Source organism: Rhinolophus sinicus, linkage group LG12, assembly GCF_036562045.2.
Source record: "Rhinolophus sinicus isolate RSC01 linkage group LG12, ASM3656204v1, whole genome shotgun sequence".
NCBI classification, from domain to species: Eukaryota; Metazoa; Chordata; class Mammalia; order Chiroptera; family Rhinolophidae; genus Rhinolophus; species Rhinolophus sinicus.
The window spans coordinates 39031834-39049551 of NC_133761.1; the positions used below are offsets into that span (position 1 = coordinate 39031834).

The 17718-nt window shown below is 37.0% G+C and overlaps 1 protein-coding gene across 8 annotated transcripts in view; it reads left to right on the forward strand.

Annotated features, from left to right (window-relative positions):
* The first annotated feature begins 277 nt into the window (after positions 1-277).
* The window catches only part of TRIQK (triple QxxK/R motif containing), a 102182-nt gene continuing 84741 nt past the window's right edge, over positions 278-17718 (forward strand). For 2 of the 8 annotated variants that reach the window (XM_074316288.1, XM_074316290.1), the window contains exons 1-2: positions 279-434; positions 17211-17293. Coding sequence is in view for 1 of the 8 variants with exons in the window: in XM_074316287.1 (XP_074172388.1) it covers positions 3262-3309 (48 nt within the window). In the remaining 7 variants the exon portion in view is untranslated. Of the gene's footprint in view, positions 435-466; positions 623-3151; positions 3310-9529; positions 9596-17210; positions 17294-17718 lie in introns of those variants that run through there. The other 6 variants (XM_074316287.1, XM_074316292.1, XM_074316289.1 and 3 more) reach the window with 6 other exon arrangements.

The window sequence follows — 17718 nt, forward strand, 5'->3', positions numbered from 1 at the left end:
TTCCATCAAGGGATACTCCCTGGAGACTGTGGATGGGTACTATGTGTTAGGTGGGAAGAGTACAATGATCAGAACATACATATATGTTTTATGTTTATAAAACAAATTGCAATCCTTAATTGCAATTTCCACAGTCAAATTTGAGACAGTTATTAGAATCTGATACTCCATCCAAACGAATGTAAAACCACAGGGCCTTCGCATTTCTGTCCAGGACCAGCGCAGAGGCGGGAGAGAGAAGGTCCAATCGAAGCGCATGCTGAGGACTGGCCCCGCCCCCTCCCATCGATTCCGCCTCTTTTCCGTGCCGCTTGCTGGGAGTCGAGTTGTGCAGCTAGCTCGTCCCGCCCCTGCCTCTGAGTGACAGGAACCGTGGACTGCAACATTTCCAGCCGGTCACGAAGTTTGTCGGCCTTTGCCTTGGCTGAGCTGAGGTGTGTGTGTCCCTCATGGGCGAGTTCTGGGGAGGCGGGGGAGGGTCTGCCCGGGAAGCCTACTTAGTGTGCTCCCAAAGCGTTTTGGAGATGATCCTTCCGATCCTGGGAGCCGCACTTGGGCGGGCTGGGCGGATGGAGGCTCTAGAAGAGGACGAACGCGGGCCCTAGGAAATCCAGTAGATACGGTAATGATTTAAGCACCCCTTCTGGCCAGCATGGCGCTCGCGGTGGGGGTGGGGACGATCTGAGCCAGGTTCCGGCGGTGGGTGGGCGTGGCCGCCGCAGTTGCTAAGGAACGCGCGGTTTCCGCCCTGCTGGCGCGTCTGGCGAGGGTATTCGGCCCCACCTATCTCCGGAGGCTGTCCACTGATGTAGGGATTGGCTGCTTTGTGCTTTGGTGCGTCAGTTAATTTGCGTCCGTTTATTTCAGTCTTTCTTTCTTTGGGTTCTGTAGTTCTCTCTCAGGCCTTCCTCTCCCATTTTACTCCTCTCCAAAGTTTTCTCCTCTTCCCTGTGTTAATGACCCAGCTTTTTACATTTCAGAGAAGAGCTTTAGGGAGCATGAGATGACTTTATTGTGGATGAGACAGGTGTGTGTGGGGGGGTCTTGTCTTTTCCTGGAGCTTGGTAAATCTCTGAACCCACAAGGTGCTGGTGTCCACGTGGATGACTAGGAAAAGAGAGATAGGAGATACAGTTTCTTCTACCTGGAATTCTTTTTCTTGTACGTTTGTTCTCAAGGAGCTTCTTTGGAAGTTGAGGCAATTCATTATTGGACAATATATGATCTCTCTTTCAGTCTTTACTGTGGAGAGCGGTAATACTAAGCGTATAAATCCCTCTTTTTCCTTCATTGGCCCATATTTAATAATTATAACATGGTAACCACAGATAACCATTTCTAATATCTTATTTGCTCGTATCAGCTGGTACCAAATGATGTAGCCAAATAAACATTCCAGAGAGAAAACGAAGAAGCTGAAAGTCGGCTTTTATTTCCTTCTGCTTGGTTTGCTATATACATCCCTAAGATGGAAGCTTTTACCGCTTGTTAACACTGGGAAAAACCTTGGCCTACAAGTCAGGAAACTGCCAGGATTAGGGGATGTTTGTCCTTGGGCAATAAACCTCATAATTGTTATCTGTAAAGTGAGAATACTTACATGTGCCCTTTGTTTCTGAAAAGTAAGGAGGAATAATTGATTGTGAGAGTAGTTTTTAAAATAATGATCTACACAGATGTAAATTGTTACGGATTACACTTTCAATTCTTTTGTCTACATGATAAGAATTTGTAAACAGATAATATGATCATTCAGCTTAAAGTATTTTCAAACTTCCCTTGTAATTTTTTAAATTTATTTTTTATTTATTTTTTAAATCTTTGGGTTATTTAGAAATGGAGAAGAAACTCATCTCTCCATTATTCTGTGTTAGTGCTGGTTAGGTAGCACCTGAAATGTCTTGCATTGCATTCTTTTCCCCTTTGACATCATTAGGTTTTTACAAGAATATACATATATTGAAAGGATTAGGAAAGATTATTTTATAATCCAATGATGAATGACCTTTTTTGTAACTTTGAAAAGCCAAGGAAAGCTATTGATTCTCTCCTAAGAAAAAACAATTGGAAGCGTGAGTGGACCCTAGACTAAGAACACATGTTTTTGATCAGTTTAAGGAATAAAGAAATCAACTCTTTAGCCTTGCCTAACCCCAAAGAGAGACTGGATAATTTATGTATATACAAACTTTATAACTGGGAGCATAGTGGGGTCTTTCTTTTTTCTTCCAGAGTGCATCTTACCATAGCTTACCTTAGTTAGTTCATGGTCATCAGCCAACCCCTAATCCTTTTTCTTTTCTCTTTTTTAAACATTTAACAAACAAGACCTACCAATGCTCAATAAATTGTTGCTGTCTTTCAAAACCATGTAAGCTCTATTTTATTACAAACGCCCTTTGACCATTCTCTTAAAGCATATTCCTATATTTAAGCGAGTAAAAAGAGAACTTATCAAATATGGGAAAATACTAAATTATGGTTTTGAAATAAACATTAAATACATAAACTTTCTCTTACCAAGCTCCATTTTGGACAAAGAAAAGATGATTACATTTAGTATATGCCACTGGAATATCATTACCTGACTTCTAAAACTGTTTTCTTCAACTTAAGTGAATAATCTTTTAAAACATTTTAATTTCCTGTGGGTAAAAAATATTGTTCTTGGTTCCACTGTGGCTTTTTTCCTGATTTCTATATTAAAATAGAATTCTATAAGTAGAGTTCTTTTCTTTGCTCAATTTCCTTTATATAGCTTTATCGATAAAAGTGGGCATCAGTAGTGGATATTATCATTAGATAAAGAAAACATTGAAGAGGGAAAAATATATTGCTTTTGTAATAAACATAAGAAAGTGTATTAGGATCACCTGTTGTTTCTTTAGCACTTACAATTTTATTCATACTGTTTAATATGTTAAAAGATATTAAAACTTTCGAGGGTTTATTTGAATGAAAATTGAATTGGGCAGCACCCATGTGGGGACAGAGCCCCAGAGAGCAGTAGGTTCTCGGCCTCACGTGGAAAGGTGCTGGCTGGGGTGGTAGATGGCCATTCGGCTGTGATTGGTTGATCATCAGCTGTAACCAGTTAGCTAATTTTCCACTGATGTAACTGCCGTGGCTGTGTTGGTTGGTTGGTTGGCAGGCAAAGAAGCAGATGGCGGATTGTGGATCGTGTGGATCCTACTTCCTGTATTTCGCCTGGCCTCCAGCGAGACGGGGGTACAGGAAGACCCCTTGTTGGGGTACAGGCGGATGTTTGCTCCCTGTGTTTCCAACCCAGCTGCCAGCGAGAATATAGAGGTATAACTCCCCTATCTATGGCTCTGTTGGTGTTCCTTGTTGGCCTCACCATATCCTACGTTCTTAAGCGGGGATCGGGAGCTGAGACCCTGCATGACAACTCAGTTTAGTAGATAGAAAGGAACTCAAAGGAGCTGTACAAAATGACTTTTATAGGCAGAAGGGAGTTGGAATGAGGAATTTATACTGGCAAAAAAGCAGATTGGTTATTGCAAGGTTACTTTCCTTTAAAAGGTGGCAGGGGCCTATCAGGCAAAAAATGTGACTAGTTAGTATTGATCAGGTGATTACTGATAGATTAGTTTAAGATTCCATTTCTGGGAGAGCTGAAATTATAATTAAGTCTTGGTTTGGTGAAGTGGGGCTTAGCTCCATTTTGGGCCTGTTATCTTTTTTTTAACAAGTAGTTAACAACTCCCTCCTTTACACTTCATTTCTGGTGGAGGAACTGCATTAAGGACATATTACACAGAACATTCTAATGGAATTAGAGTTTTTAGGGGATCAGTAAATAATAGGTCTTTTTCTACTCTTGCATTTGTAAACAGACAGGTGGAGTTTGCCCCCAACTTACACATTCTTTCTCAGAACCTAGACTTTAGTCCAACTGAGAGAAAATTTCAGTGTGCAAAACAGATACACTTACCTAGAGCTACTGCTCTGAATGGTCCAGGGCAGAGAGGGAAGTAAAAGAAGGCAAACCTTTAGTGTTTACAGACTTATAATTGATTATCTCTACCCATTAAAGTGATACGGATCAATGGATTTTTGCCACAGATCAGATAATTCTCCAATGGGGAAACTATGAATAAGGAGTGGGAGGTCAGGGCTGTTGACCTTGTGCTTTGTTTTTCAATCCTACGTTTTGCCTCTGGGCCATTTGACACAGGAAATCTGAAAATTAAGTTCATGAACTTGTTGCAACAATGTTGCTAACCTTTTTTGATATCAGAAAGATGATTCATTATGAATTTGTACCAACTGGACAAATAGCTAACCCAATTTACTATTTGGAAGTGCTGAAAAGGCTGCGTGAAAAAAGTTAGACGACCTGAACTTTTTGCCAACAATTCATGGCTCTTTCATCATGATAATGCTGCACCAGCTCACAGAGGACTGTCTGTGAGGGAGTTTTAGCAAGTAAACAAATAACTGTATTGGAACACTCTCCCTACTCACCTGATTTGGCCTCCCAATGGCTTCTTTCTTTACCAGAAGATAAAGGAAATATTGAAAGGAAGATATTTTGATGACATCAAGGGTAATCTAACGACAGCTCTGAATGCCATTCCAGAGAAAGAGTTCCAAAATTGCTTTGAAGAGTATACTAGGTGCTGGAATCACTGCATTGCTTCCCAAGGGGAGTACTTTGAAGGTGACTGCAGTGATATTCAGCAATGAGGTATGTAACACTTTTTGTAGGATGAGTTCGTGAACTTAAGTGTCAGACCTTGTATATGGAGGTGATTTTAAATTATTACATTGTCTTTAAAATCTACTGGCTTTGGGACTCTAAAGTTTAGGGATGCTGAATATTGTGTAATGTAGAGATCTACCAGCTCAGTGAAGAATGTCCTTCCCCCACATCCCACTTCAATGCCCAAAACATTTCCATTGAGTACCACTGTCCCAGTGGAAGTTCCTTCATGTAGACACATGAGGCTGGGCCAGATTTACCCCTAATCTTTGTTCCTATGTATCCATGTTTTAGATATCAATAGATTTGGCTCTAAGTATGAAGGTTTAATAAAAATACTGCTTAGAATATGTTTTTTGGTATTCTCCCAAAATGATTAAAATGTTACTAATGGAAAATTGTGATAAATATTTTATAATATTTGAGATTCAGGAGATTACTTAACAGGTAAGGATCGTAGAGTCTAGAAGCAAATCTTTTTATATCTGTTGCTTACATTTAATCCTTTCTTATATGATAGAAATGTTAATTATCTTTGCAACAATACAGTGTGATATATGTTTTCATGAAAAAGAAAAGATGATTTCTTAGCTTACCTCTTACTTTTGAAATGTTAAACAACCAATAGAAAAATAATACTCTGTACTCAGAGGTTTAAGAAACTCTGTTTTATTAATCAGAGGGTGCAGGCAGTTCCATAAATGAGAGGATCTTATCAATTTCATGGCTTTCAAGCCACTGAACATAGAGAGTGACCTCATGAATAAAATAGTTTAGTTCTTTTATAGTAGTGTTATGTAGTGACACAGTTGCAAAAATAGCAGACCAATTAGATTGCACATCTTAAAATTTTGGCAAAGACAAAAAGGAAGATGGTTTAATCCAAAGAACATTTTTTTAATATACTTTGAATATTAAAGTATTCAAATATCACAGAATGTGGAATCATAAATTATATGAATACTTGTGGCAAAATCCTAATTGTGGATTACAGTTTATAACCTACACCAGATAGAAGGTACACTGGAATTAAAGTTTTAGACTTGGCTCCCGCAGTGGATAACTCATTTGTTGAATTTTATGTTTCCAGGCATCAAGTTCTTTCCTTGTCCTTGAATAGAAAGTGTTGAAGATTTGTGAGCTGCTACCATTTTCTTTTCTGAAGAATATGCTTGGATATCATAATCTCATTGTTCACAGTGATTCAGTAAAGCTAAAATCTCTATGGGAAGGGGCATATCAGATATTTTTCAGGATGGGAAGTTATAATTTTAAAAAGAACCTCCCGATTTCTGCTTCTATTTTGTTTGTTTTCTAGCAGTCCATTGTCTGTGTCCTCTCCTCAACATGCCCCTCCCTATACATACCCACATTCAGTCAACACTGGACTATGTAGAAATGAGTTATACAGTCTCAATGCTAAAATATTCTGGATAAATTTAGCATTTGAAATGAATAAGTAGAACAAAAAAGTCCCACAAAGCCAAGGGAAAGGAGGAAGTCAGCAGAAGCTTCAAAGGCATACCTATGAAAATCTAAGAAGAATTTAAACGAAGAAAAGCATTTGAGGAAAATTTTTGACATTTAATACATAGCCTTTATGGATAGGAGAGCTCTAAAGAACATGAAATTAAGTGACAGTAGGAAGATTGTAAGGTAAAACAAAAAGATGACAAAGTAACTAAAAATATGGCAACTATATTTTACATTCCTGCTGTAGTAACTACCATAAATTTAGTGACTAACATAACACAGATTCATTATCTTATAGTTCTGTAGTTCAGAAGTCTGACATAGGTATCATTGGGATGAAATCATGGTATCTGCCAGCTTTACTTTCTGGAGGCTGTGGGAAATAATCTGTTTCCTTGCCTTTCCCAGCATCTGGAGGCTGTCTACATTCCTTGGTTTATGGCTCCCACCATTCATCTTCAAAGACAGCAACATTGCATCTCTCTGACTGGTCTGCTGTAGTCAAATCCCCTTCTGACCACAGCTAGGAAAAGTTATCTACTTATAAAGACTCACCTGGATAATCCAGTATAATTTCTCTACTTCAAGATTCTTCGTTTAATCACATCTGCAAAGTCCCTTTGGCTATGTGAGGTTACATATTTGCAGGTTCTGGGAATTAGGACTTGGTTATCTTTGTGGGGGGGCATTATTCTGCCTACCAGAATATATTAAAACCATATTTGATGCAGTGAAGAGCAGAATTGATATTACTGTATAAAATTTAATTGGTGTGGGGAATAGACATGAAAAGTTCTAGCTAAAATATTGAATTCATGAAAAGAAGATAATTTATGGAGAGAACAGAATGAAGCCCACTATATGAATATTTGGAGTTTCTGAAGAAGAAGCTATAATATAGATAATTGTCCCTTAAGAAGAAAACAGCATTTAAAACAAGTAATAAACAATAATATGAAATAAAACTTTTCTGAGCTGAAAAAGACCGGTGAATGCAGAAAAAGGGCTTTTCTTATATAAGACTTGACAACTCAAAGAGACACAATAGCAAAAATTTTTCAAATTATGATAAAAATTTTTTTATATGTATCTAGAAAGATAAAAAATACCATATTACTGTGAGGAAACAAAATTTAGGCTGGTCTCATATTTCTTTTCTGTAGCATTAAATACCAGAAGACAACATAACATTTTTAGAGTTTAAAAAATTTTTTTCATACAGTTTGTATTTCTTGTGTGATGGTAATAGAAAATGACTCCTAAGTATATAAGGGACTCTAAGCTACATCCTGTTTGCTTTTTTGCTGGTCGGAGAGGATAACTAAGTCATACAACAATTGATTAAATGATGATAAAATGTAAACATGGAAGTTCACATGTATGTAAACTGATGGTATATCCTAGAGTCCTAGAAAAGAGAGGTGGCTTTAAATAATTATGTTAAATGCAGTTAAAAATTGCAAATATAATAAACTGCTTGCAAGAGAAGATATGTAATGTATGAGGTGTGATTAAAAACTATGTGAATATTTAAATTAAAAAAGATTGTTACAGTAAAAGACACATTGCCATTAATCCCCCTCAAAATACTCCCCCTTACTCCGAACACACTTATCCCATCGTTCTTGCCACTTTCTGAAGCAGTTCTGGAAGTCCTCTTTCATGAGTGTCATTAGTTGCTACTGTCATGGATACCTTGATGTCCTGAATCTATTCAAAATGTTTACCTTTAATGGTCATTTTGACTCTAGGGAAGATCCAGAAGTCACACGGTGCCAGATCTGGTGAATAAGGTGGATTAGGACACATTGTAATGTTTTTATTTGACAGAAATTGCCGTACCAGAAGCGCTGTGTGACACGGAGCCTTTCCATTGTGATTAAGAAATACAGTGAATGCTGCTGCTGAGTGCCATCCAACAGAAGGGCAAGGATCTTCAATACAGGAAGTAGCACATCAAACCTTAGTAACAGTGTGTGACAAGTTTCAACTTGTTCCGTGCAGTCAGTTGGGTGTGAGCTGTGGTTGAGAGGTGTGTTTTAATGTGTGCCATAAATCATCCTCCATTATAACAATGCTCCGTGACACATATCCCTTCTGGTATATGACAATTTCTGTCAAATAAAAAGTCCTCATCCACCTTATTCAGTGGATCTGGCACCGTGCAACTTCTCCAAAGTCAAAATGATTCAGGACATGGAGGTAGGCAGTACGACAGCGCAACTAAAGACACCCACAAAAGAGGACTTCCAGAACTTCTTCAGAAAGTGACTAGAATGATGGGATAAGTGTGTTAGAAGTGAGGGGGAATATTTTGAGGGGATTAATGGCAATGTGTCTTTTATTGTAATAAATTTTTTTATTTAAACATTCACCATATTGTTTGATCACACCTCGTAAAAATTAATTCAGTAACAATAATCTAGATTGAAGTAAACTTTTGTAATCTTCTGATTTATTTATGCCAAGGGTGAAACTAGGTAATTCAAGAGTAAGAATAGGTTTTTAAACATACATACCTAAACTACTGATTGGCAAGCTGTGACCCATGGCCCACCCAAATCTGGCTTACTGCCTGTTTTTCTGTGACTTATGAACTAAGAGTAGTTTTTACATTTTTAAATGGTTGAAAAAAATTGAAACAGTATTTGGTGATGTGAAAATTATATGAAATTCATATTTTATTGTGTATAAATAAAGGTTTATTGGAACATAGCTACACCCATTTGTTTACATATTTGTCTTTGGCTGCTTTTGCACTAAAACAGTTGTGTTGAATAGCTGCAGTAGAGATGCAAATTTGGTGCTCTCATTGCTTTATGTTGCTTCTCAGAGCACTACAAATTGCAGTGACACAGTTATAACTTGATTTTGCCTCTTGACTCAAAAAGCTTAAAATATTTATGATTTGGCCATTTACAGGAAAAGTTTGCAACTCTTGACCTAAACTATAAATTTTAATGTGTACTACTGAACTTTGCTTTTCAGTTCAAGAGACCCAAATTTACTCAGTTATTGACCTTCAATGTTCTGTTTACCCCAGTATCTCTTTGGTCCTATATGGACTAGGGTTAAAACCAAGAATCTATTATTTTTTACATTTAATAACCCAATTTTTTCCCTCTGCCTTAAATGAAACAAAATTTATATAAAGATTTTAGAATTTTATTTCCAAAGGCAAACATCAGTCATTGCTGCAATATTATAAGAAACAATGAATAGTTTACCATTTTATGCCAAAATTCTGTGTGCTTATAGAAATATGGATGTACAGTATGTAATAAGTGAATTACATGTCAATTAGTTAATTGGCAAAGATTTGTTTGGCAGGTATAGGTGAACTGAAAGAGGGAATAGCATTGAAATGAGGTCTGGAAGGATGCCTGTGAATTCAAGGTAGTGAGAACTGGGATTAAGATAACATCAAGACAAGGAAAACAAGATTTGTAAACCCAATAAGCAGGCAGTAGTGTCATGTGGTTGGGAAATTAAAGAAGTTCAGTGACTGGAACATAATTTGGAGAAAAGTGGCTGGAGTTAAGGCAGTGAAGACCTGCTAGGCCAGGCCAAGAAGGCGATTATATGCCTTGCAATGCAATTATCACCTTGTAGGCAATAAGGATTCATTTTAGGTTTTTAAACTGTAAAACAACATGAGCAATTTGTATTTTAGAATAATGGTTCTTCAACTTTTTTCAAATACTGCACACCCTATAATTTTTACTACTATGACTATCACAGAACAAAGTTTTCAGTGGGTTATGTCTACTTATATCTTATTTATAACATTTTTTTTAATGAAAAAAATTGAAGGAGGATATAGAAACAGTCCCCTACTTACCTTAGCAACTTAGGTGAGCAGGTTGTTAAATAAATTGAAATCATTTTAAATTTTCAAAAGATTAAGAAGTTACCTGTAAGGTAATAGAGTAATCTGCCTGGTTATATGGGTACATAGAACTGCTTTAAGACCAAACAAACATAATGTGTGTGTGTTTTCACACTATACCACTTTTATATGTGGCTTAATAAAACTTTATGAACACTTGAGATGATACAAGTTACAGACTACTTGAATATATTTTAATTTTCTTAGATATTTTTTTAAAAGTTTAATGCTTAGCGTTTCTTCTATTAAAACTAACATGTTTGTTTTGAATGCCTGTATAGAATTTGACTAAAAACATATACTATTTTAAGCCATGGTTTAGATATATAGTGAAAATAGTTTCCAAATAATATTGTACCAGTTGGAGTTCATTGTATATGGCACAGAATACCTTTCTATAATCTAAAACATCCAAGACACATCTGTACCAAACATTTTAGGTAGGACTCTAGACCTATTTTATTATGACTCTCTTATTTTAATAACAGCTTTATTGAGATCTAATTCAGAACCATAAAGGGCATTTTAAAATATGCAATTCAGTGATTTTTAGCGTATCTTTTGGTATAGCCATCCGAGTGGGTGTGAATTGGTATCTCATGGTGGCTTTTTTATTTTTTTAAATATTTTTTACAACTTATAGTTGGTGATTTCTAGACCAAGTGATTTAACTAACAATGCATTATTTAATAAGGTTATCACATTGTTCATTTGTGTAGCTCGGTTCTTTATTTTTTTTAACATTTATTAATTTAGACATTCAATATTAATTTATGTTAATTTCAGGTGTACAGCATGTGAAACATAAGGTTAAACATTTGTCTAATTTAAGAAGTGATCTTTCTGCCTAGTCTAGTACCCACCTGACACTATGCATAGTTGTTGCCATGTTATTGACTAAATTCTCTATGCTTTACATCCTCATGACTATTTGTAACTACCAATAAGTACTTCTAGTCCCTTCACCTTTTTCATCCTGCTTCCCTCCCCCTCCCAACTATCACCCTGATAAATATAGCATCCATCTGACACCATAATACTTATTACAATATTATTGATATATTCCTTATTCTGTGTACTACATCCCCATGACTGCAGTGTAATAATCAATTTGTACTTTTTTAAAATTAAATTTATTGAGGGGGTGACAGTGGTTAGCAAAATTACATAGGTTTCAAGTGTGCATTTCTGTAATACATCCTCTATATATCACATTGTGTGTTCACTATCCAGAGTCAGTTCTCCTTCCATCATGATACATTTGATCCCTTTTATCCTCATCTACCGCCCCTCCCATTTACCTTCTGGTAACCACTAAGCTCTTGGCTGTGTCTATGAATTTTTGTTTCTTTGCTTGTTTGTCTTGTTCCTTTGTTGTTTTCAGTTTTGTATCTCAATATCAGTGAAATCATATGGTTCTTGAATATTTCTGTGTGGCTTATTTCACTTAGCAGAATAATCTCAAGATCCATCCAGGTTGTCGTAAATGGCACTATGTCATCTTTTCTTATGGCAGAATAGTATTCCATTGTGTATATATACCACATCTTCTTTATCCAATCATCTATGAAAGGACACTTTCGTTGTTTCCATGTCTTGGCCACCATAAATAATGCTGCAGTGAACATCAGAACACATATATCTTTACAGATAAATGTTTTCAGATTTTTGGGTAGATACCCAGGAGAGGGATTGCTGGGTCATACGGTAATTCTGTTCTTAATTTTTTGAGGAGCCTCCACACTGCCTTCCATAGTGGCTGCACCAATCTGCATCCCCACCAACAGTGTATGAGGGTTCCTCTTTCTCCACAGCCTCCCAACGCTTGTTACTGTTTGTCTTGTTGATGATAGCCATTTTGACTGGAGTGAGGTGACATCTCATTGTCGTTTTTATTTGCATTTCTCTGATGATTAGTGATGTTGAGCATCTTTTCATGTTTATTGGCCATCTGTATGTACTCTTTGGAGAAATATCTATTCAGGTTCTCTGCTCATTTTTTAATTGGATTGTTTGTTTGTTTTGTTGTTGAGTTGTATGAGTTCCTTATATATTTTGGATATTAGTCCCTTATCGAAAGCACTGTTTGCAAAACTCTTCTCCCACTCAGTTAGTTGCCTTTTTATTTTGTAGATGGTTTCTTTTGCTGTGCAGAAACTTTTTAGTTTGATATATTCCCACCATTTGTTTTAGCTTTTACTTCCCTTGCCTTTGAGGTCAAATTCATAAAATCCTCTTTGAACCCAAGGTCCATAAGTTTAGTACCTATGTTTTCTTCTATGCAGCTTATTTTTTCAGGTCTTATATTTAGGTCTTTGATCCATTTTGAGTTAATTTTGGTGCACGGTGACAGCACTCAAGTTTCACTGTTTTGCACATGGCTTTTCAATTCTCCCAGCACCATTTATTGAAAAGGCTGTCTTTTCTCCATTGCATGTTTTGGCTCCTTTGTTGAAAATTATCTGTCCATATTTATATGGATTTATTTCTGGGTTTTTAGTTCTATTCCATTGGTCTGTGTGTCTGTTTCTCAGCCAATATCATACTGTTTTGGTTACTGTTGCCCTGTAGTACAAGCTGAAATCACAGAGTGTGATACCTCCAGCATTATTCTTTTTTCTTAGGATTCCTTTGGCTGTTTGGGGTCTACTATGGTTCCATACAAATCTGACGATTTTTTGTTTTATTTCTTTAAAACCTGCTCTTGGGATTTTGATGGAGATTGCATTAAATTTGTATATCACTTTGGGTAATATGTCCATTTTAACTATGTTGATACTTCCAATCCATGAACATGGAATGTCTTTCCATTTTTTTGTGTCTTGTACAATATCTTTTAAAAATCTTTTGTAGTTTTCAGTGTATAGGTCTTTCACATCCTTTGTTAACTTTATTCCTAGGTATTTCATTCTTGTTGTTGCAATTGGAAAAGGACTTGTTTTTTTAACAACTTTTTCTGAGATTTCGTTGTTAGTATATGAATCCAATGGATTTTTGTATTTTGATTTTGTATTTTGATTTTGATTTTACTGTATTCATCTATGGTTTCTAATACCTTTTGCTGGCATCTTTAGGGTTTTCTATATACAGCATCATGTCATTTGAAAAAAGTGACAATTTAACTTCTTCATTTCCAATTCAGATGCATTTTATTTCTTTGTCTTGCCTGATTACTCTGGCGAGGACTTCCAACACTAGGTTGAAAAGCAGAGGTGATAGGGAACAGCCCTGTCGTGTTCCTGAACGTAGAGAAAAGGGCTTCCATTTTTCACCTTTAATTATGATGTTAAGTGAGGGTTTGTCATATATAGCCTTTATTATGTTAAGGATTTTCCTGCTAGACCCATTTTATTAAGTGTTTTAATCATAAGTGGATGATATATCTTACCAAATGCTTTTTCTGCATCAATTGATATAATCATATGATTTTTGTCCTTTATTGTGTTTATGTGATGTATCACATTGATGGATTTGCCGGTGTTGAACCATCCTTGTGCCCCTGGGATGAACCCCAGTTGGTCGTGATGTGTAATCTTTTTAATGCATTGTTGTATTCAGTTTGCTAGAATTTTGTTTAGGATTTTTGCATCTGTATTCATCAGATATTGGTCTGTAATTTTCTTTTTTGTTTTATCCTTACCAGATTTTGGTATCAGGGTAATGTTGTTGGCCTCATAAAATGAGTTAGGGAGTATTGTCTCTTTTTCAGTTTTTTGGAAGAGTTTGAGTAGGGCAAGTATTAGAAACTCTGAATGTTTGGTAGAATCCAATAGTGAAGCCATCTGGTCCCAGACTTTTGGTTTTGGGAAGGTTTCAGATGACTGATTCAATTTCCTTACAAGTGGATCAGTCTATTAGGTTTTGCAGTTCTTCGTGATTCAGACTAGGAAGGCTATATGTTTCTAAGAACTTGTCCATTTCTTCTAGGTTATTGATTTTGGTGACATACAGTCTTTTGTAGTATTCTTGGATGATCCCTTGTATTTCTGTGATATCTGTGATAACTTCCCCTCTTTCATTTCTGATTTTGTTTGTGTCTTTTCTCTTTTTATCTTAGTGAGTCTAGCCAAGGGTTTGTTAATTTTATTAATCTTTTCAAAGAACCAGCTCTTTGTTACATTAATTTTTCTATCGTCTTTGTGTTCTCTATTTCATTTAGTTCTGCTCTGATTTTTTTATTTCCTTCCTTCTGCTGACCTATGGTTTCATTTTTTCTTTTCCAGTTCCTTAAAGTGTAACGTGAAGTTATTTATCTGGGATTTTCTTCTTTTTTGAGATAGGCCTGTAAGGATATAAATTTCCCTCTTAAAACTGCTTTTGCTGCATCCCAATAATTTTGGTAGTATATGTTTTCATTCTCATTTGTTTCTATATATCTTTTGATCTCTCCTCTTATTTCTTCTTTGACCAGATCGTTCTTTAAAAGTATATTGTTTAATCTCCACATATTTGTGGTTTTTTCCTGCTTTCTTTGCAATTGATACCCAATTTCAAAACCTTGTGATCAGAGAATGTGCTTGGTATGATTTCAATCTTCTTAAATTTGCTGAGGCTAATTTTATGCCTCAATGTATGGTCTATCCTTGAGAATGTTCCATGTATACTAGAAAAGAATGTATAGTCTGATGTTCTAGGATGAAGTGCTGTACGAATCTCAATTATGTCCATTTCATCTAATGTGTTAGTTAGGGCTGCTATTTCGTTATTTTCTGTTTGGATGATCTATCCATAGCTCTCAATGATGTATTTAAGTCCCCTAGTATAATTATGTTTTGGTCAATTTCTCCCTTTAGTTTTGTTAGTAGTTGTTTGGTATATTTCGGTGCTCCCTGATTGGGGGCATAAATATTGATGACTGTTATGTCTTCTTGTTGTATAGTCCCGTTTATCATTATGAAATGTCCATCTTTGTCTCGTTACCTTTTTTATCCTGGAGTCTGTTTCATCTGATATCAGCATGGATTCACCTGCTTTTCTCTGGGTATCACTTGCTTAGAGTGTCAATTTCCACCCTTTCACTTTGAGTCTATACTTGTCCTTTTAGCTGAGATGTGTCTCTTGGAGGCAGCATATGGTTGGGTTTAATTATTTTTATCCAATCTGCTACTCTGTGCCTTTTTATTGGTGAGTTCACTCCATTTACATTTAGGGTGATTATTGATATATGAGTATTTCCTACCACACTATCTTTATTTTCTAGTAGGACTGTCTCCATTGTTCCTTTGCCTTTTGTTGCTGTCTATTATTTCAGTGTGTTCGTATTCTATGATTTTTCCCTCTGTTTCTTCTTTTATTATGCTATATATTTGAGTTCTGAGTTTTTTTGGGTGAGGTTATCGTTAAGTTTATGTAAAAGAAGGTTTCATATTTAGAGTATTCCATTTTCTTCAGCATGCTTACTTTATCCATTCCCGTATGCCCATTCAGACCTTTACTTTTCCCCCTTTTATGTTTTTTTGTCATATATTATCCCTATTTGTGCTGGTCGAATTGCCTCCTTCAGTATTTCTTGTAGTGCATGTCATGTGTTAGAAAATTCCCTCAGCTTATGTATGTCTGCAAAGGTCTTTATTCCTTCATCATGTCTAAAGGATATGTTTGCTGGATATGTTATTTTTGCTCATAATTACTCTTTTTCAATAGTTTGAATATTTGAGTCCACTCCCTCCTGGCTTGCAGAGTTGCTGCTGAAAAATCTGATGATAACCTAATGGGCTTTCCTTACTAGGTTACCATCTTTTTTGTCTGGGATACCTTAGGATTCTTACTTTGTCATTAATTTTTGAAATCTTCAAAACAATGTGCCTTGGAGAAGGCCTGTTGGTGTTGAGGTAATTAGGTGTTGTATTTGTTTCTTGGATTCGAGGATCCAGTTCTTTCTACAAGTTTGGGAAGTTCTCATCGAATGTTTGAATATACTCTCTGTTCCCTTCTCCCTTTCTTCTCTTTTGGTATGCCCATTATTCTTATATTGCTCCTTCTGATAGAGTGAGAAAGTTCTTGTAGAGTTCTTTCATTTCTTTTAAGTCTCAAGTCTCTCTTCTTCCTTCTGTGTTATTTCCAGATTTCTAACCTTGATGTCACTGATTCTTTCCTCAGTCTGGTCAGCTCTACTACTTAAGTTGGCTATTTCATTCTTCATTTCTTTTGTTGAGTTCTTAATCTCCAGAAATTCTATTTGGTTCTTTTTTAACATTTCAATCTCTTTGGTAAAATGTTTATTTTGTTCTTTGATTGTGCTTCGGAGTTCATTAAACTGCCATCTGTGTGTCCTTGCACCTTGTTGATTTTTTTCAGAAGTGCAATCTTGCATTGTCTGTCATTTAAGTCACATATTTTCATGTGTTTTAGTTCATTTTCTGGAGACACCATATCTTTCTCAGCTGGCTTTTTACCGTGGTTATTCATGGCAATTAGCGAATTATTATCTCTTCCTAGGCATCTAGAAAAGTGGGTTCTGCAACAGGTTGGTAGGAAGAGGTCTTTTCTTTGCTTTCCAGTAGTTGTGGAGTGCTTTATTTTCTTTTCAGCTGCAGCCTTTAATTCTCTCTCCAGCTGTAGTTTTATATTTTCTCTGCACTTTTCCGGCTTCTCACATGATGTGGGGGATTCCCTGGAAGGTGAGCTTCTCCTCTGTGAGCAGGTTGCCTGGGTCTCAGCGCACTGCCTCTGTTGGGGGATGTGGAAAGCTTCTGAAGTTCCATATCTCTTCCTGCACCAGATGCAGGGCCTGTGTATTTCAGAGGCTGTGTTTTCCTCTGCAGGGATCTGCCTAGATAGGTGGAAGTGGGGGCAGGGATGGGGTGGATTGGGTTGTGGGAGGTGGCTGTTAGCTATGGCGGGCGACCACCAGCACAGCCAGTCCTGCACCCAGGGCTCCTTCCCCTTTGGCAGAACTAGTTGGGCTGGGAATCTGGGGCTGTGGGCTGCAGTTCTCAGAACTGCCAATATTTTGTTCCTTTGATGTGACACTGCTACTGTTCAGCTTCTAGCACTGGGAGGGTGGGGGTAGGGTGAGCTCTGGGAGGGTAGGGAGGGGGCAGCTAGGCTGAGTGCCTATGCTTTCCATCCTCTGCTTGGCAGTGAGGGCTTAAACTGCTGTTTTCACCCTTCTTTCCTCAGTCTTTGCTCCGAGGTCTTTGCCGTGAGCGTTGGGTTTAGCCGTGTTATATGCTGATCCCTCAGGAGGATCTGTGGGCCGTAAGGTGAGTGCCAGCTGTCCAAATTCTTCCCTCTCCTTGGACTGTGGTAGCTCCGGAATCCAGGGAGCTTGGAGCTCCGAGCTAGGTCTGCATCCTCTGCTGTGAGGCCTGCGTCTCCACACTTCCTCTCTTTTTGTGATATTGAATATTTTCTGCCAATCCTGTCTGGCCTGCAAAGTTTCTGTTGAGAAATTAGCTGACATTATATGGGAGCTCCCTTGCAGATAAAAAGCTGCTTTTCTCTTGCTGCTTTTAAGATTCTGTCTTTGTCTTTAACCTTTGGCATTGTAATTATTATGTGTCTGTGTGTGGGCCTGTTTTGGTTCATCTTGCTTGGGACTCTCTGCATTTCCTGTGATTGCATATGTATTACCTTCCCCAGGTTGGGGAAGTTTGCACTCATTATTTCTTTAAATAGGGTTTCAAGT